This window comes from Erythrolamprus reginae, chromosome 3, assembly GCF_031021105.1.
Source record: "Erythrolamprus reginae isolate rEryReg1 chromosome 3, rEryReg1.hap1, whole genome shotgun sequence".
In the NCBI taxonomy this organism is placed as follows: Eukaryota; Metazoa; Chordata; class Lepidosauria; order Squamata; family Dipsadidae; genus Erythrolamprus; species Erythrolamprus reginae.
Window position 1 is genome coordinate 216,274,153 of NC_091952.1, and position 21,592 is coordinate 216,295,744.

General features: G+C 39.1%; 1 protein-coding gene across 8 annotated transcripts in view; it reads right to left on the bottom strand.

Annotated features, from left to right (window-relative positions):
* The window catches only part of NCOA2 (nuclear receptor coactivator 2), a 175,700-nt gene that overhangs the window by 21,743 nt on the left and 132,365 nt on the right, over positions 1-21,592 (bottom strand). For all 8 annotated transcript variants that reach the window (XM_070747910.1, XM_070747916.1, XM_070747914.1 and 5 more), the window contains exons 10-14: positions 18,077-18,224; positions 11,381-12,647; positions 2,817-3,027; positions 1,676-1,882; positions 251-463 (exon numbers count right to left, since the gene is read on the bottom strand). In XM_070747910.1, coding sequence (XP_070604011.1) covers positions 251-463; positions 1,676-1,882; positions 2,817-3,027; positions 11,381-12,647; positions 18,077-18,224 — 2,046 coding nt within the window. The remainder of the gene's footprint in view (positions 1-250; positions 464-1,675; positions 1,883-2,816; positions 3,028-11,380; positions 12,648-18,076; positions 18,225-21,592) is intronic.

Sequence of the window (21,592 nt, forward strand, 5' to 3'; positions counted from 1 at the left end):
CTTGGATAGGGATTAGTCAAAAGCAAATTCAATTCAAATAAGGCTGCTTCAAAAAAATAAAATAAAAAGTATGTTCTTATATAATCTACATGTTATGCAAAAACATTTGAGCATCCTTTGTCTACTGTATTATAATTGAACTCCCACAGTTGCATTTGTATCTAATTAAAATGTATTTGTCATCCCTACTAGTATCATAATATTCGGTATCTGCTGAAACTGTGCAGATGATGACTGGACTCCACCTTACCCATATTCATAACTTGAGATTGTAAAATTTGTCTCGGAACAGCTTGACTGTTAGGTCTCAAAGAATGGCTGGATGTTGGGTTACGTATCATGCCCCCTTGAATTGGCCTGTTCATGGCACTTGTTGTTGCGGCACAAGTCACTCTCACAGCAGCAGCTTGGCTACCCCAATCTCCTGAAGACATAGCGGGCCGAGTATTACCAGCAATCATTCCTATAAAACACACATGTTTATGATGGAAGTGTGGTTCAAACCTAGAGCTAAACTGTTTTTAATGCTACTTTTACAATTATCTCATAAGTCAACCCATAAGTATCAAGAATGTTTTTAAAAGTAGCAATTGGCATTGATGCAACATCTCTGCCCCTTTGCCAGTTTAGAGCTATAGATAGATAGATAGATAGATAGATAGATAGATAGATAGATAGATAGATAGCATATTTCTTCACAAATATGTGCTCCAAAAATAATGCAGTAAAATATACACTCTTATAATTAGAAAAAGTAAAGATCCTTGTGTCATCAGATTAACTTGATCAGATCTCAAATAATTCAGGCAGAATTGATTTCTGAATAAATACCCTTTTAAAAAAGTGGAATAATATTTATTTTATTTATTTATTTATTTATTTATTTATTTATTAGATTTGTATGCCGCCCCTCTCCGTAGACTTGGGGCGACTAACAACAATAATAAGACAATATAAACAAATCTAATATTTAAGTTTAAGTTAAATTAAAAAACCCTAATTAGAGAAACCAATCATACATACAGACATACCAAGCATAAATTTTATAAGCCTAGGGGGAAGGGAATATCTCAATTCCCCCATGCCTGACGACAGAGGTGGGTTTTAAGGAGCTTACGAAAGGCAAGGAGGGTGGGGGAAACTCTGATCTCTGGGGGAAGTTGGTTCCAGAGGGTCGGAGCTGCCACAGAGAAGACTCTTCCCCTGGGTCCCGCCAGACGGCATTGTTTAGTCGACGGGACCTAGAGAAGGCCAACTCTATGGGACCTAACTGGTCGCTGGGATTCGTGCAGCAGAAGGTGGTCCCGGAGATATTCTGGTCCGATGCCATGAAGGGCTTTATAGCATAACCCATCATGATGCATGAAAATGCATCTATCTGAGCTCAGTGAAATTCTCCTTGGTTTGATTGATATTAAAGTATTGATATTAAAACAGACTCAGTCCCGATTGGCTGACGGACAAGGCCAACCCATCCTGGATGATAGCTCCACCTACTACGGAGAATAAAAGTGCACAGCGTTGGGTAACGGTCTCATGACTCAATTCAACATATTTTATGTTGGTTTTAGGGTACTGCTGGGGTAAATGATCCTTGTAGTCATATGGCTGTTCTTTCTATATTATAAGCACTGTGTTGCCACAGAAAAAAAAACAACCAAGTATTTTTTTTTACCTGGATTATTATTCCCAAGGTTTCCTTGACTTCCCATCATTCCTTGACTACCCAACATGCTGGGTTGAGGTATCACTGAATATAGACTGTTATTTCTTATGGACGGAAAAGTTGCAGCACCTGATGCGTTTTGCAAAGCAATGTCAAGCTGCAAGTTCTGGTTTGGCAACATCCTTCCCAACTGCGCTTGTCTTGCATTGGTAAAAGCTGAACAATAGTGGGGGAAAGATGAAAAGGGAAAAACAAGGAGGTTTGAAAATTACATTATAAATATACACTATTAAGTCGTTTTCATATTAATTTAAAAACTATGTTTCAAAAACAAGTGCAGATTTTTACAGATATTTATTTTTAGCCTTCAAGTGAATACATAGAGAATTTAAAACTATGTAAAGCTCCACCATCTACTCTACCCAATGCCCATCATTCAGCTGGAGATTCCTGCACTGATTTCTGTGACTTGGTAATCTATTACAAAGCTATTTTCATGCTCAGCCTCTGTCTTGATACAATATTAATCTTGTCATTTAATAAAATGCTGTATTTAAAGTGAATGAAGCTTAACAGAAATTGTAGCAAGTTCTCCAAGACCTGACTTGTATGGATTAAAAGCACTAACTCTGAATTTGATGCAACAGAGAACCGTAAAAAATGTGTTTTATGCTCCCTTCCTTGCCCATTTAAGTAATAGTCTCATCTACTGAGTTTCCATTTAGAACTAGAATAGGAATTCTTTTTTCTTAAACTGTGACACAATCATGTTTTATGGATTAGGACGTTTAAAGAAACACTTCTATTTTTCTGCCTTGGTGAGAATTGAGCTTATAGCATATAGCTCTTTAGTGATTTCATTGTACAGTGCAAGTTATAACCATGTAGTAATCTCAAAGATTAGTAATGGAAATAAAACTTTCAATAAAATGAAAAGTTATTTATTTCTAAATCAAACAATATTCTATTACGGTAGTTTCACCATGTTGTGATTTTATAAGGAGAACAGCAGGTGGTGCTGTTTGTTCACTGAAGACTTATAAAGTATAGCAACAAGGGGAAACTGGTCTGGTGGCTTTTGAAAAGATTCATTTCCTTTGCAACAATACCATTATCTGTTTCTAAAACCTGATAAATAGTTCAGACTCACTGCTCTGAGAGATCCTCCCTGTGGGTTTCTGGGATCCAACAGGTGTACCAGGACTGTTGTCACCTGCAATCTGCATGAGGTCATTGATGATGGCTTGTTTGTCAACTGATCCTGCCGAAGCAACCGGTCGAGTGTCTGGGAAAAGTTGTGACAACTGGCTATTTTGTAGATCATCTAGAATTTCTTCCAGGTTATCAAGCTCACTGCCAGGCTTTCATGAAATTTGAAAAGAAAACACACATATTTTTCATACGTCTTTTAATCTGGGCTAGACCAAAATACAGTGATACCTCGTCTTACAAACGCCTCGTCATACAAACTTTTCGAGATACAAACCTAGGGTTTAAGATTTTTTTGCCTCTTCTTACAAACTATTTTCACCTTACAAACCCACCGCCACCGCTGGGATGCCCCGCCTCCGGACTTCCGTTGCCACAGAAGCACCTGTTTTTGTGCTGCTGGGATTCCCCCGAGGCTCCCCTCCATGGGAAACCCCACCTCCGGACTTCCGTGTTTTTGTGATGCTGCAGGGGAATCCCAGCATGGGAATCCCAGCAGTGCAAAAATGGGCACTTCGCTGGCAACGGAAGTCTGGAGTTGGGGTTTCCCAGCGAGGGGAGCCTCACTGAAATCGCAGTATCGCAAAAACACAGAAGTCCGGAGGTGGGATTTCCCATGGAGGGGAGTCTCAGGGAAATCCCAGCAGTGCAAAAACAGGCGCTTCGGCTGGCAAAAGGGGTGAATTTTGGGCTTGCACGCATTAATCGCTTTTCCATTGATTCCTATGGGAAACATTGTTTCGTCTTACAAACTTTTCACCTTAAGAACCTCGTCCCGGAACCAATTAAGTTTGTAAGACAAGGTATCACTGTACTAGGAAACAGAACAATACCTCCAGCATTGAAAACACCCACTGTGAGGTGGGATATTTGAAATCTGTTCCTGAAAAGAAAGATATTTACTTGTGTCTCGCTTAAACTAGACACACCAGGACACACATGACCCTGTAGTGTTCCTTATCATGATGCCTTCTGGAAGTACAAAATAGGCTACATTATAGCTCTCCTAAAAACCAACTAGTAAAAGTCTCTGTCTGTAGTTTAGTCATGAATTGGCAGAGCGATGTCTCCAAGGGGGGAGAGGATGTAGATTTCCATGGATGTAACAAAGAATCTTTGTTCAACAGAAATCAACACTCTGTCATTACTGTAATTCTGCTTGGTTATAACAGGACTAAAAATGTTCTATGTAATAGTTACTTCCACACGGTGAAAAACATTTTATGTTTCATCTCAACTTTCAATCACTGACAGAAAAATGTGAACCATTTAAAGAAATGAAGACAAAAGAAAAATAATGAGAAAACTTTTGTAGATGGAAACTTGTCAGTTGAACCAATGTACTACTGCACAATGTGTACTAAATTTAAGAGTGGGGGGAAAAAACCTAGGCCGAGAGAAGTTACCTCCAAATTTGCAAAATAAAAAAGGAGGGAGAAGTCACAGATTTTTAGTAAACCTATAGGCAAAAGGCAATAATCTCCTTCAACCCAACAAAATAGGTACATGGTAATAAATCTGAGGTACATGGTAATAAATCTGCTACCTCAGAATAGTGTTGCAGCCTCATTTCAAATGGAGGATAGTACTATGGAATAGTAATCATTGTGCCTCTTTGGCAAACACACCATCACTTGTAGCATGTTAGTTCCCTTGCACATGTTACTACCATGCCATCAATTTATAAGTAATAATTTTAAAGGATTGGGCTTTTAACAGCCCCATCCTCCAAAAGGGAGCTCTACCAGCTTTAGAGATGGCACAGTACAAGCAAGCCAGACAAGAAGAAACTGTGCTTTATAAATACATCAAAAATCACCAAACCAAATGCTGTGAGAAGAAAACTTTCTTTTATTTCCTCCCATGATAGATTGGCTAACAATGTACAGTGGTACCTCTACCTAAGAATGCCTCTACTTAAAAAATTTTTCTAGATAAGACCCAGGTATTCAAGATTTTTTTGCCTCTTCTTAAGAACCATTTCTATTTAAGAACCCGAGACCGGAAAACTTTCTCACGAAATTTGAGAGCGGCACAAAGGCCCGGTCAGTTTCCTGCCATTCCCCCTTTAATCCCGGCCATCTCGGGCTTTTCTGGGCTGCCAGAGAAGCCTTTTGGTGGCGCTTAAGGAGGCTTTGGCAGCCAAGAGCGAACGGAGCGTTTTCCTTTCTCTGGGCGCTGCCTCGGAGTCCCTCTTTTTTTTTTAAGCCTTAAAGTTTTGGATTTTTTTTATTCCCCTCACCTCAACTTCTTCCTTCGGCAGCGACTGTCCTCCTCTTCTTCTTCCTCCTCTTCCTCCCACCCAAACTCCGAACTTTTATTACTTTCCTAATGGGTTTGCACGCATTATTTGCTTTTAAATTGATTCCTATGGGAAAAATTGCTTCTACTTACAAACTTTTCTACTTAAGAACCTGGTCACGGAAGGAATTAAGTTAAGTAGAGGTACAACTGTATGTTCATACACATAGAATTCTCAAATAGGATTGGGAGGCCATGAAGCTCCCTTGATAACTGGGCTACTTGAGACTTCTCAGGTTAATCTGTGGACAGAAAACCAAATATATATCTTGTAAGGGAGTAAGGTGAATCATGTCCCTAGAGAACAGGAATAGAACATGCTGGAAATACAAGCAAACAAAGCAAGCAAATAATCAACCCATGTAGCAAAAGAGATTGGAATAACAATGTGACAAGAATGGACTACATAAGAAATACCACATACTGGAAAAATAACAAAAAAAACAGTACATTGTTGAAAACATTTTCTCTGAACATTTCCTTTTCATTACCTATTATGTTTTTACAATGTTAAATCACATTACCGTATTTTTCGCTCCATAAGACGCAGTTTTTTTCCTCCCAAAGTAGGAAGAAAAATCAGCCTCGTCTTATGGAGCGAAGATGCAGGCAGGGTGGGGGGGGGGAGGCTGCGAACTCCGAAGCGCCATCCCGCCGGCTGGCTGGCTAGCTGCTGCCTGGCCCCCTCCCTCCCGGAGGAGGGTCTCCCTCCTCACCACCAGCGGCGCTCCCCACGCCAGCCAGCCAGCCAAGCCCCGCGCCCGCCGGAACCGGCTCCTCGCTCTCCCCCCGCTGCCCGCCGCGTTTGCAGGAGGTGGGGAGGGTCGGGCTGCCCGCCAAGGCCAGGAGGGACGCCGCTGCCCCCCCTTCCTTCTCTCCGCCCGCCGCTGCGCCGAGAGGAAATGCCGGCAAAGGCTTTTGTCAGCGGAGGCCGGCGAAGGCGATATTCAATGTCGGGGGCGCACGGGCGGTTGGCGCGTTCCCTATCTCCCTGCTAGCCCACTCGGAATATTCAAAATAAGAAAAGCCTTTGCCGGCGAAGGTTTTTCTTATTTTGAATATTCCGAGTGGGCTAGCAGGGAGATAGGGAACGCCTGCAACCGCCCGTTCTCCCCCGACATTCAATATCACCTTTGCCGCCGGCCCCGCCTCTCCTGCAAACCCCCTTGCTGAGAGCTCTCGGCAAAGGTGAGGCGGGCAGGGCGTGCGCGCGTCACCGCTAAGAAGAACGGAGAACGAGAGTGAGTGAGAGCAACAGACAGCAAGATAGTGAGAAAGAGAGAGGGAGAGAAAGGGGGGGAGAGAGAGAAAGAGAGAGGGGGAGAGAGAGGGAGAGGGAGAAAGAGAGTGGGAGAGGGGGGAGAGCTAGCAAGAGAGGGAGAGAGAGAAAGAGAGAGGGAAAGGGGGGAGAGAAAGAGAGAGGGAGAGGGGGAGAGATAGCAAGAGAGGGAGAGAGAGAAAGAGAGAGGGAAAGGGGGAGAGAGGGGGGAGAGAAAGAGAGGGAGGGAGAGAGAGGAGATAAAGGAAGAGGAGAGAGAGAAAGGAAGAGAAAGAAAGAAAGAGGGATAGAAAGAGAGAGAGTGAGAGATGCTCAGTGAGCCTTTCTTTGAAGTTGCCTTTCTTTCTTTCTTTCTTTCTTTCTTTCTTTCTTTCTTTCTTTCTTTTTCTCTCTTGCTCTCTTGCTCTTTCATTCTTTTTTCTTTCTCTTGCTTTCTTTCTTTCTCTTGCTTTCTCTCCTTCCTTCCCTCCTTCCATTTCTTTCATTCCCTCTCTCTATTTTTATTTCTCTTTCATTTTCTTTCTCTCTTTCTTGCTTTCTTTCTTGCTCTTTTTCTTTCTCTCTTTTACCTTCCCTTCCTCTATTTCTTCTTTTCTTTCTCCTTCCTACCTTCTTCCCTCCCTCCCTCCCTTCAGTCCTTCCTCTCTTACTCTCCCCTTTCATAAGTTTCCTTGCTTCCTTCCTCTGTTCCTGTTCCTTCCCTCTTTCTTTCTTTCTTTCTTTCTTTCTTTCTTTCCTTCCTTCCTTCCTTTCCTCCCTCCATTTCTTGCTTTCCTTTTCCTTCCTCCCTTCTTTCCTCCCTCACTCCCTTCTTTCACTCCTTCCTCTCTTCCTCTCCCCTTTTTGGCTCAAAATATTTTTTTTCTATTTTCCTCCTCTAAAATCTAGGTGCGTCTTATCAGCAGGTGCGTCTTATAGAGCGAAAAATACGGTAATTAAAAATGTAAAAGATTATTATGTTAAGAATGAGTAATTCCTACAAACACAAAAGCAACACATATAGTAAAGGAATTGTTTCTTGTTTTCTCATGCTATACCCAGACCTTGACTAGGAAGGAGTGACAAATCAGCAGGCCAATAATCCAAAGTTTACTCAACTGTTAAGTTTGAAAGCTCTTGGGCAGGAAGGCTGGAAAAACCTGCCAGCATTTTTTAGGAGCTACTTTATTTAAAGGAGATAATGTCTGGACTAGTGGCCAGTGTCAGCATAACCAGAATAAATTATGCTTTTGTGTATTTTTTTCTGGTGTTGTTTACCTAGTGGAACTGCAAAACAAATTGATAAATGTAAAAAAAAAATCCATCAAACAAAACAAGTCACTTCTAGCAGATTAAAATTCTTGCTTCTAAGTAGGGTAATTTAAACAGGGGTTGTTGTTTTTTTTGCAATGTCTTCAACACTTAAGAAGCAAACATTTGCACTGCTGAAGCACCAGTAGTCTGTTGTCAGTGAGTTATGACTCAGACTTTTTCAAAAGAGCTTTTGCCATGCAAATATATTATGCTAGGACTTTTCTAAGTAATGTGCATGGTTTTGCTCTTGTACACACATATCACACTGATCATATCCGACCCAATTGCAAAGCCTAGAGCAATTCTCTATAATTTTTTATTGATTGCTGGAAATATTCCCATCTGAATTTTGGGTGGAGGTAGGAAATGCAGTATTGGCTTGCTGCCAAACACTGAAGTATCCCATAGTGTTTAGACAAACCTAACCAGTTTTTCTATATTCCTTTCAGAATGCATAGTGATAGCTAGTAAATGGAATGGAGACTGGGAAATGTATGATAATGCGACTTTTACTAGGTGAGTGCTATGTGGAAACTTTGATACAGGACAGTGTTTCAAAATATCATAACTAAATATTACCAGCCCGCATTAATAATGAGGCAAGCATCTTTTATGGAAGAGACTTTCCTGTTTTGTCAAGAACTGTTCTCAGGCAGTACCAGCCTTAATGTTTTCCAACAGATTATGTAAATTATGCAGCAGCTGAAGAAACAGGAGAAATGGTCACCTATATTTTCTCCCTTGCATTTATTTTTTATGAGCATTGTCAGATATGTAACTTTGATAAAATTATGTGAAGTAAGGGGATCAACTTTAGGGATATTTGTCAAACTCCAATGCAGGTTTCCTTGGCTTGAACATGGCAAGTTTCAGACCTGAACCTTGGTTAAAAATTTCTCTGAGTATTACGAATACTGAAGTTCATAATCCTACACTTCATCCATTTGATTTATCAGCTTTTCATGTAGTTGCTGCATTGTTTCCAAATTCACCTTGTTAGCTTACAATCACTTCTATATTATCAAAGATTATGTAGGTAAAACTTGTCACTTGTTTTTGCCACATAATGCATAAAAAATAAACTACAGTGATCCCCCGATTATTGCGAGGGTTCCATTCCAGGACCCCTCGCAATGATCGGTTTTGCGCGAAGTAGCGCTGCGGAAGTAAAAACACCATCTGCGCATGTGCAGATGGTGTTTTTACTTCCGCAGCGCTAGCGAGGAGCCGAAGATTGGGGTTCCTGGGAAGGGGACTCAGCTGGGAAGCGGCGCTGGGGTTTTCCCACCGCCCACGCAAACTCCTCGCTGCCGCTCGCCCGCCCTTCGCCCGCCCACCCCGCTCGCGCCGCTTCCCAGCTGAGTCCTGAAGCGAATTCTCAGCTGGGAAGCGGCCCGAGCGAACGGCGTGGGCGGGCGAAGGGCGGGCGAGCCGCGGGCGCGCGGGCAGGCAGGCGGCGGACAAGCCGTTCGCTCGGGCCGCTTCCCAGCTGAGTACTCAGCTGGGAAGCGGCCCGAGCGAAGGGCGTGGGCGGGCGAAGGGCGGGCGAGCCGCGGGCGCGCGGGCAGGCAGGCGGCGGACAAGCCGTTTGCTCGGGCCGCTTCCCAGCTGAGTACTCAGCTGGGAAGCGGCCCGAGCGAACGGCGTGGGCGGGCGAAGGGCGTGCGAGCCGCGGGCGCGTGGGCAGGCAGGTGGCGGACAAGCCGTTCGCTCGGGCCGCTTCCCAGCTGAGTACTCAGTTGGGAAGCGGCCCGAGCGAACGGCGTGGGCGGGCAAAGGGCGGGCACGGCAGCAGCGAGGAGTTTGCGTGGGCGGTGGGGAAACTCCTCGCTGATGCCCGCCGCTCGGCCTCCTGCCAGCAAGAGGGGGAAGACCCAGAGAAGCCGCCCAGCAGCTGATCTGCCCGGCGCCATCTACGCATGCGTGGCCATAAAAAAAAGGGCACGCATGCGCAGATGGTGTTTTGACTTCCGGGTTGAAAAATCACGATTTAGGCCGTTCGCAATGATCGGGAGCGCGATACCCCGGGGATCACTGTACATCAGAAACTTTGCGCTGCTTTATTACCTTTTTCAAACTTATCCGTCAAATATTAAACTGCAGAGGGAACAATTATGAAAAACCTCCCCCCCCATTCTGCATAGAATAAAATGTACACTGTGCCAGCTTCTTTTTCTTTCTTTTTATTTTCTGTCTTCATTGACTTTGTGTAAGTATTGGAGGGGTGAAAGGAAGAGCTGGGTTAATAGTTTCCCTGTGATATTTTGCTATAATTATTTGTGCTGGTAGAATATTATAACAGTTTTTTCCATGTTTAAAAGAATGTACAATGATGCAGGCAACAAAATCTGTACCAACAATATGGAAATAAAATGACAAAGCTCAAGGACAACATAAATTATACTACTACTGTAGAAACATGAGATTCATTTTGCAGAGATTTAAGAGGCAAAGTAAAAGCAAGTTCTGTAAACCAAGCAAATTACTTTCGAGCTATAGAGAAGAAAATGTACCCAGAAATTAAGAACATTGTTTCTTATAACAAAACTTACTGCAAACACGAAGAACCTAAAACTTTCAAATACATTTGGATCATGTTTCCTGTGAAAATGAGACTTCTATATAAATCTTGATTTGTACATTTTCTAATTAGTCTTTGCATAGAAGCATCCAGTGTGGGTATTTTATGAATTTGTTTTCATTTAGTTTTGTATCCCCCCCCAAAAAAAACCCCAGTACACTTTGATTCCTGCTCAATTTAAATTTTATGATTTTAAATCAGGTGTTAAGACTGAATGTTACATATTCTAAGTCAGTGATTTTCAACCTTTTTTTGAGCCGCGGCACATTTTTTACATTTGTGAAACCCTGGGGCACATTGAGTGGGGTGGTGGTGGTAAAAAAAGTTTGGACAAAAAATTCTCTCTCTCTCTCTCTCTTCCTCCCCTTCACTCTATTTCTTTCTCCATCCCTCTTTCTTTCTCTCCCTCCTTTCCTCTTTCTTTCTCTCTCTCCATCCCTTTCTCTTCCTTCCTTCCTTCCTTCCTCTTTTTTGCTCTCTTTCTCCCTCCCTCCCTGTCTTTCTCTCTCTCCTTCCCTCCCTTTCTCTCTCTATTGCTTTCTCTCTCTCTTTCTCTCTTTCTCTTGTTTTCTCTCTCTCTTTCTTTCTCTCTTGTTCTCTTTCTCTCTCTCGCTCGCTCTTTCTCTCTCTTGCTTTCTTTCTCTCTCTTGCTTTCTCTCTCTTGCTTTCTCTCTCTTGCTTTCTTTCTCTCTGAGCTTCGCGGCACACCTGACCATGTCTCGCGGCACACTAGTGTGCCACGGCACACTGGTTGAAAAACACTGTACTAAGTACCCTCTATCAATGGGTGTCATTTTTATCCCATGTTTTCATCTTCATCTCCAAAGCCAAATGATACTATACGAAGCATTACATTTTAAATTAAGTGGCACTTTCCAGATCAGATTTTTCAGCCAGCGAAATCTTGGCAACAGAGACAATGGTACTGATTCTAATCGCAAAGAACATTGTGTCGGAAGAGATACAGAACAAGAATTGTTTCCGTACCCATCTCTGATACAAATAACATAAACAAATGAATAAATAAAATATAATCCCCACAAATTCCTACCTGTTCATTCGGCTCAAAGCGCATCTCTTCTTTTTCAGTCTTCACAGCTACTAGCTTTACTGTGCTACTGGAAGGGTCTGTCTTACTGTCCGACCGTTCCAGTTTGGGGGTAATGTCTGGTAAGCCAATTTCTTTTGTATCATCTTTATCTAGCAGGTAGCGAAGTAGTGCATTTTCTTTCTTCTTGGGACTCACTGGTTCCTGTTTAACAGTTATCTCTGAACCTGGAGCTGTGCAACTGGCCTCCTGATTCAGTTCTTTGCCTGTGGCCTCTGCTGTGAGCTTGGCCAAATCTACAGGAGAACTGCTGTCCTGCAAGAGCCTGTGCAAAATTTTATGCTTCTCCTTGAGCGAGGTTCCATGTGCTGAGCCAGAACCAGATAGGTTTCCCATGGAGTCCTTGTTAACATCTCCCATAGCATTTGCCAAAGATGAAGGCTCCATCTGATCAGATTTGGTGGTCAGCAGCTGTAAGAGCTTTGTCTGGCTTTTGCCATCATGCAGTCTGTTCTGTCCATCAGGTCTTTCACTGCCAACCTGGGGCATGTTATCATTGTTTTCTTTCTGGTCTCCTGAATGGCAGACACCTTCTGCTTGCCCAGTTGTTTCTTCCGATTGTTCCCCATGCAATCCAAAGCTATCTTTTGAATCCAGGCTTCCCATTTTAGTTAGCTGGGGAGGATTTATACTTACAGGGGAATTCTGTAAATTACTCAATTTTATATCAGGTGAAACCAACGATGACGCCAGAGAGACTCCATGCCCCTCACTGAGAGCTTGAAGTGCATTGAGGGAACTGTTGGTATAACTATGGCTATTTCCTGTGCTGCTGCAAACTCCAACAGGTGAATGCAAGTTTCCTGCAGGAGAAAACTGGTTGGGTGGGATCCGAGGACTTCCTGCCACTCCAGGACTCATACGATGCCTTGGGGAAAGCATAGAGTTTGGCTGGCCAGGTGTCATGCCAGGGCTGTTTTGAGAAGGACTATTCATTTTTAGTGCATAGTTACTACCCTGAGGAGTGGATGTTTGTATACTTGACACATGGTTCATCCCACCTGAACTACCAAACCTGTTTGTTGGCATACCCATTTGTTCCTTTGGGCCATTTATGGCAAAATTCATATTGCTATTGATGGTCATATCCTGACCTGGATTACCACTGCACATGGCTTGATGGGCAGGACTGTTAGAGCTAATTGTGTTCAATGGCTTTCCCAGTACTTGTCCAGTTAAATCATGGTTCATCCCACAGACATTTTGTTCCCTGCAATGTGGGGGGGGAAAGAAAAAAAACCAATCTATAATATTGTATGCTAAATTAAAACAGCTTAATAAAAAGATACCATAGAATATTATGCTCATAATCCCATATGCAAAAATAAGTGCAACATTGGTTTAATCATACTGTATCTTAAAACCTATACAGTGTTCCCTCGATTTTCGCGGGTTCGAACTTCACGAATAGCCTATAACACGGTTTTTCAAAAAATATTAATTAAAAAAATACTTTGCAGGGGTTTTTTCTATACCACGGGTTTTCCCACCCGATGACATCATACGTCATTGCCAAATTAATAATTTTTGCAAATAAATAACAAAATAAATAATTATTGTTAATAAATAATTATGTTTATAAATATCAGGATCACTAAGTGTCTTATTCAATGGTGAGTACCAGTAATAATGGTGAGTAAATGGTTGGTTCTTAAGGGAATGGGAAATGGTAATTTAGGGGTTTAAAGTGTTAAGGGAAGGCTTGTGATATTGTTCATAGCCAAAAATGGTGTATTTACTTCCGCATCTCTACTTCGCGGAAATTCGACTTTCCCCTGCGAAAATCGAGGGAACACTGTATGTTGATTTTTGCAAATAAGTAGACCATAAGCAATTTCTTAAAACAAATATCTTAAACATTTTCAGTAAAAAAAAGATAGATATGCTGATTGGTGAAAAAAACATCTCGGTTTTAATGTATGTATTTTCCTATTATGTAAACAAAATATTTAAGTCTTTGATTTGTCTAGAAGATAGTAGGTTAGGGGATACAAAATTGTGTGAGGGGCCCAAAGGATCTAAGTACAACAATTAGACCAGATACTGTGATCATGAGATCTATGAGAAGGTAATTGCAATAAGAAATAATTAGTCATTCATAGTTTTATTGGTATCAGTTTATACATTTCTCATTTTACATATGTAGATGGAGATGAAGATCACTGAATTGGGAGGCTAACAGTGAGGATTCGAAGATTTGAGGTCACAAACAAAATTAGACATTGAATGGTTATTTTAAAAAAACAACACTTAAATCCCTTTGTCTTCTAACATGGGGAGGGGTTCGATTATTGTAAAGAACTAAAGAAGTAGATAAGAAGTACCATTCTGGGATTATGCCATTTAGGTAGTGGTTCATTTTCCCCCTAAGTAAATGTGGTTCAGCACATGGTTTGCACTATTTAAAATATATTTTAATTCAATCTTGGAACTCTCAGTTTAGCACATTTCAGAACAAAAGAAGATTTTTTTTAGAACCACAGATTCCTTTTGCCCAGAATAATGCACGTCCCTTATAAGCAGTTTAGCTTTACTTTGTTGCTTTATATACATTGCTATGTCAGGTTCTTTTATAATAAATCAAATAGTTACTCATTTATATATTAAGTGAAATATTTAAAAACACTCTACAGCCCTGGTTCCTAACATGGGACCCACGCCCCACAGGGGGGAAATTTGATTTTTAATGGGGGCAAATGGAACCTTGTTTAAACAAAATTAAAGGCCGTTTAGGCTTCTTCCATGTGAATAGTTCATTTTTTGAATAATAAGAACTATATGTCACGGGGATGGGAGGGCATCGGGATTTGAGAGATGCTTAGGTGGGGCATGGCTAAAAAAGGGTTCTACAGTAATATAAAAAATAAATAACATTTCATACATACAGAACTATATTTTATTTTATTTTATAGTCAGGATTGTAATTTCAGTTCAATATATATTTATACGTTATTTTTATGCCAGGTTTTGAATGATCGCTGTTCATAAATAAGGCCTCTGAAGAAAGATTTAAACAGACTGGGTTTAAAATTGTACTTTAAGTTATCCCCCTTGATGGTTACAGTGCTGATTAAGCAAACATCCTGACTTTTCACATTATCTTCCAGTTAGCAATGTGGTGTTTCCTAAGACGTATATCGGTCCTCATCAGAGGACATCCTTTCCTTAACTTTGACAAATAATTCAGTGTTCACCTGTGACTATGACAAAGATAGTGACAAAAGACAAAAAGTAGTACATAGAGTATGTATCCTTAATTCATATCAAATGTATTTCCGCTTTAATAGCTAACTTTATATTACATACAAAAATAGAAAGATTGTGGGTACACAGAGTGCATTTAAGTTTATGAGCCTTTCTATTTAACTTTGCATCTTATCCTCAATAAATAAATGAACAAGTATAACACTTTTGACTGATTTGTTTAACTGATATCTTTTTACCCAGTTTTAGGACTTATATTTTATCATTCATTCATTCATTTATTTATTTGATTTGTATGATGAACAGATCATGTTTATGTAGAAATGTTGAAAATCCACAAGGATTCATAAAGCACACTGTATTTTCTATAAACATTACATACCTGTTTGACCAGTAAATAAAATGGATAAATTCACAGTTCTATGTAAAAAAATGTGACAACATTTTGCTAACATTTAAATGTATGTAAATATATACTGCTTAAAAAAATAGAGGGAACACTCCAATAAAACATCCTAGATCTGAATGAATGAAATATTCTCATTGAATACTTGGTTCTGTACAAAGTTGCATGCACACAACAGCATGTGAAATTGATTGTCAATCAGTGTTGCTTCCTAAGTGGACAGTTTGATTTCACAGAAGTTTGATTTACTTGGAGTTATATTGTGTTGTTTAAGTGTTCCCTTTATTTTTTTGGGCAGTGTATATTTCTCAAATCTGTAGCTGTTCTATTAATTAATAAGACTTACAGAGAAAAACAAGTGTTTAAAATCATTAACCCCTCCCCCAATATTATTATAATGGAACATCTCTTAATAGGAAACTCTGAAAACAAAAAGCTTACAATGACATCCACCTAATTTTAGGAATTTTTGCATTTCTACGTGTGTGTGTGTGTGTGTGTATGTGTGTACACAAGCTGATGCATGCATTTTCTGAGGAAAATAGTAGACAGGAATCTTTTCTGCATGACTGGACTGTTCCAACCACATTTTATCTTTCAAAAGAAAATTACACATGTAGCAGCATGATATTCCATATATATATATTATAGATGATAGAGGGAGGGAGGAAACAATAGTTACTCTGCAAGGAAACATGTACTGTGTGATTGTTCTATCTTAATACAATACCTTGCTAAATGCAAGTTTCAGTGTAAACAGAGGTTATAGAAAGCTTTCAAGGTTACTAAGGAATTCAACCTATCCACTGGGAATAATTATTGTGAAGGAATTTTCATTGGAAGGCTTATTTTAGGGAATCACAGGACAATGGTTACATTTCTCCAATTTGAGAAACAGAAGCTGTTACCTCTTCTCAATATTGCAGCTTTAAAAAAGGATGTATCTCATCTACCATTTCGATCTTGTGGTGGCTTCAAGCTCTACAGATTGAGCAGATGCTCTTTATCTTATATCTTATAAAACATTGATGGCGAACCTATGGCACAGGTGCCACAGGTGGCAGACGGAGCCATATCTGCTGGCACGTGAACTGTTGCCCTAGCTCAGCTCCAATGTGCATCTGTACGCTGACCAGCTGATTTTTGGGTTGCACAGAGACTCTGGGTGGGCATTTTTGCTTCCAGAGAGCCTCCGGGGAGATGGGGGAGGGTATTTTTACCTTTCCCCGGCTCCAGGGAAGTCTATGGAGCCGGGGAAGGGCGAAACACAAGCCTACTAGGCCCACCAGAAGTTGAGAAACAGGTCTTTCTGACCTCCAGAGGGCCTCCAGGGGGCAGGGAAAACTGTTTTCACCCTCTTCAGGCATTCAATTATGGGTGTGGGCACTTGTGCATGTGCACCCAAGGAAAAAAGTTTCACCATCATTGTTATAAAAGATGTAGGTGGACATTTTGTGAGAATATGGGAAAGTTTGTTTTAAATCCTCCTGGACTTTCTGACCAAAACTAAAGGATAGCATCTTTCCTACTCTTTTTAACATTTATTTTTAAAAATATTACTCTGCAGATTTCCATCATTACAAATATTAATATAAGAGGCACCTACAAGATATGAAAACATCATCAATATACCAGGATGAGCATTTGCAATCCTCCAGATGGAGCAGAATTGCAATTGCTAGTATGACTCACCACTAACCATGCTACCAGGAAGAAAATATAATTTAACATAAGAAGAGCCATGCTGAATCAGGCCAAAGCCTATTGAGTCCAGCATTCTGTTTCAAACAGAATTGTACATGGGGATCTTGAGCAGAAAGAAAAGGCAAAACCCTCCCTTTCCCTTGACCCCCAACAAATGGTACCCAAGGGAACTATACTTCAAACATTTTGGCAGAAATTCCTTCTAGTTAAAACTTAGCATTGCTAAGTTTCCTAGCTGAAATATTTTGCTCTGTTTGTGGCATGAGAACACACGGAATATAAAGGTTCATCTTAAACTATTTTCTTTTTAAAAAATTAGTATATAAGTTCAAATTGTGTAATATTTCATGTTTTACTTATCATTTCAAGAACTATCACCAAAATCTGGAGATCCCAATCTTTCAATGTGGTAAATCCTTTCTCTTGACTTTGTTAATAAGTAAAAGTATGATGCTTTGGTTCATATGTGTTTTTATTTTTATATTGTGTATGTTATTTTTTTATTATAAGCTGTCTTGTATCACATATGTGAGATTTATGGATACATAAATTGAATGAATGAACTAATAAACAACAGTTTGATATTGTCAAGCAAACCACAATTCTTTAGATGAGTATAATCAAAATAACCAGACATGTCAATGAATCTTTTTATTAAATAATGTTAAATCATGTTTTAATTGAAAAGCAGAAAAAAATGAGAATGTTGTTATTTTATCCTTTCTTTAGAAAGTCCAGAGGCATTTCAATTATTTAGAAATCAATTGGATATATAAATAACAAACATTTGCATTAGTTATTTTTGCTGTTTGCTAGCAAAGTATCCTGCAAAATAACTTCATTAGTATATCAATAAAAATATACAAGATACTTTGCTAGATGCCCATTCCCAATGCAGGTTCCTGCCCTCTGATCTTCAAGTAATAGGATTAAATCCAGGTTGAAAAGAGAACTATAGGAACAATGCTATCAAAAGAGTAAACTAGTCATACAAAAAAGTAAACTGTTGATGAATACATATAATTACAATAGATAAAAGATCTCATAATGAAGTTTTCTTTAAAACACCATTCAGCCTATTGAATTGCAGATACAGATTCATTTACTCATACATTGTCTTCAAGTAACAGGATAATCTTTCAAATAAATGTTTAGATCTGTGACATTCAAATTGGTTAAGAAAACTGAAACAGTAAATACAACTTAGTCTATTATTGCAATGTATAATTATAATTAAAAGACCTATACGTTTATAATATACTACAGCTGTAATTGACTGTGGCATCCAGTTTTTATTAAGATTAAGGAAAAGGTTATAGAATTACCTGTGAAGCATATGTAAGGATATTACAAGCTGAGGTTCGCTAGTAGTCTGGGAACGGATGAGTTTGCTCTTCGTTTGGGCAGCAACTATAGTGCCATCAGACAAAGAAAATCGATACACAGGACTGAATGCTAATCCCTGCTTCAGCACTGTAAGCAAGCAAAAACAAAAACAAAGCATAAAGACAACCAGCCCACCATAGGAATAATCACACTAAAATGGTCTCTGTCCACTAATATTATTCCTTACTTTAGAAGGCAAGAAGAAATCTGCAATTCCTTGTGTGCAAAATCAGCAAGGCAATATTAAAGTTCTTTCGAGTAAAGACCAAAGAGCAAGTGGAGTAAAGTATTAACCGAAAAGAGAAATGTTGCCAATATTGATAAAGCAATGTACCTACACATGAATGGGTGGGCTTATATCACATACAAGAATTAGTTCTGTTTTCTTAAAAACAGAATGTTGTTTTTTACACTTGTAACGTCAATTAAACAAATTTTTGGTTTGTCACACAGTTTTCATATGTCTGAAAATGGCTAAAAAGTGATATTTCTCCAAAAGGTTATTAGCGACTAAGACATTAAAAAACATGGGCTGCTGGAGCCTATACAACCCAATGGCTACTGTTGCTCATTTCTGCCATAGATTGCCCTTGCTGTTCCGGGAAATGTTACTACTCAAATTTCGTCAAAAAAGCTTGGTATTCTTTTCTCATTCTGCTATCTTTCCCTCCCTCCTTCCTTTCTTCCTCTTTCTCTCTCCGCATCCCACCCTACCGCCATCATCTCAAAATGGGACTCTGAGAAACATATAACAAATAACCCCAAATTAACAAAAATAATTTAAAAATACTAAAACAATAAAGCTATTAACAATAAAAAGGATTATCTGCAAGAAAGAATAATTAATATCAATAACAGTACAGCTATTTTGCAGACTCTGTTTCACCACTGCCAGTTCCCAGGCCAAATAGCAAAGCCATGTTTTCAGGCCACTCTGGAAGGCCTAATCTGCTTATTTTTACATCTCTATTTATAATTCTATGAAAGCTATAGTTCCAGAAGAGCTACATTTCCTAAAAATATACACATTTTTCTTATTGTTCAAGGTTATATACTAAACTAGCTCAAACAGCATAATACAGAGGAATACTTCAATAATCCAATAATCCAATTTAATACCCTATGGTTTTTCATATTTTGCTTCTTTTTCAAATAGAAATAAGTATTAAATCTGATTATTGTAACTATATTTTGATACTTTATTGGAAAGTGCAGTAAGTTGGCTTCCAGTGCCTATGGGCCCAACAAACCTTCATTTATGGACATCCTTTCAATAATTTTTCCCCAATTGCTTGCTGCTTCTTTCTGCCAGTGTTTTAATGCTTATTTTGCCATTTTTTATTTATCATTGTAATTCTACTTTTATTTTTTTTAAAGGTATTATTTTGACTTGTAGTTTTAATGGCAAGTGTGATTTTTCAATTGAAAATGCTTAAGATATTTCAAGTCAGCATATAAATATTTTAAATAAATAAAAGATCACTAATCTAAATTTTAAACTCATTAGAGTTTAGACACTTAGAATTTATTTTTATAATATACATATATAAATTATTACATATTAATAGATAGTGATATTAATAGTGTAAAAGGGCAGTTTGTATTGTTGGCCTGTTATCAGTTCGCAGTTTTCCTATATAAATCCGTATCATATAACAATTTTCTGCCTTCCAGAAGCAGATTATCTGGGAAGACAAGAGTTAGAATCCAAAACTTTAGAAGAACCAGTTTGGAAAAAGCGGACGAAATACATCAAATGACGTTAAAAAGCTGACAGTTCTAGGCATTTCTTTCTTGCCCAGACTTGCCACACTCGTATTGCAGGATTTTGTTTCGATTTTTTAAATCTGTTTTTTGTCTTCAATTGGCCTATCCTGTTATAACATTCATCACGAAAAGTTGGGCAGAAGGAAATCAGAAAATATAATTTTAAAAATCATACAGGTTTATTGTGGGGCAAGAATGAAAACTAAAGATGGTGGAATAATGTATAATGAAATTTCACATTAGTAATGCCACTCATTCACCCTGAATCTTTGGGCAATAGTTCTTTTCATACAGAGCAGGAAATTGCAATAGTCCTTTGTCAAGAATAATGAGGTTAAGATTGTTGCAGCATTTAACAACTAAAAGAACATCATTCTAACTGCAAGCAATGGAATTTTTAAAAGTGAAGTATGACAAATTGTTTTTATTTAAAATTATAGTCATGTTAGATTAGAATAAATACATCTCCACAATGATCTTTGGTGGTGGGCGCCTGCCAGCACGGCTAACTGCGTGCAGTTCTGCGGCTCTGGCACATGAGCGCGGAATCGAGCAGAATTTTGCTTTCTACACCTGTTCAGGTAGCAAAATCTCGCATGGAGATGCAGGTGCACATGCATTTTGGCGAGGTTTTTTGCTTTCCCGCATGCGGGGAAATTCTCACTGTCAGAAAATGTTTCCTAATTTCTAGATTGAATCTCTCCTTGATCAGTTTCTATCCATTATTCCTTGTCAGAACTTCTGGTTCCTTGGAAAATAGCTAGACTCCCTCCTCTCTGTGGCAGCCCCTCAAAAACTGGAACGCTGCTATCATGGTCTACCATGGTCCTTCACTTTACTACACTAGCCATGCTCAGTTCCTGCAACTATTCATTGAATGGATTAGCCCAGGGATGGCGAACCTATGGTGGCACGCGGAGCCATGTCTAGATTAGGCAAAAGGCTTAATAAAGAAATACCTCCACCTTTGGCCAACAGAAACAGTATGTAACATGTATGAGAATTTGGTCTTCTGCTTTACTTTTGCTCTACTTCAGCAAAGATAACTACAAGATGGAAGAAGGGGGAAAAGTCTTTCTGACAAATAAAAGCAGTAATAATAACAACAGTAAAACTCAAATCTGGCTGTTAGTTTTTTTTATCTTGTCCACTTTTAGCATGTGACACACAGCTACCAATATTGCTTTCAATGTTTGACTTTACCTACTGGCCAATGTAAGTCATACATACATGCATACATGCAACATACATTCATACATACATACGTACATACAATATTTACTTGGGAAATGACATGATTTTACTTTAGAAAAAATACAATCTAAATAAATAATCATATACAATTGCACAACGTTTGTTATGCGGGTTATTTATCAGGGCTTTACTTAATTTACCTTACTTAAGGTATACAGTATTACACTTTTCAAACATATGAAAGATAAGTTAAATGCCACCCTCAGTAGATATTTTAATTATTAGATTTGTATCTGTATTGTTCCATTGTTGTTGTGAGCCGCCCCGAGTCTTCGGAGAAGGGCAGCATACAAGTATAATAAATAATAATAATAATAATAATAATAATAATAATAATAATAATAATAATAATAATAATGTGTAGAAGACAAAACATTATTTTTGTTAAATACATTGCGTAAAATTATCTTCTGTATGTATCTGTGTTAACATAC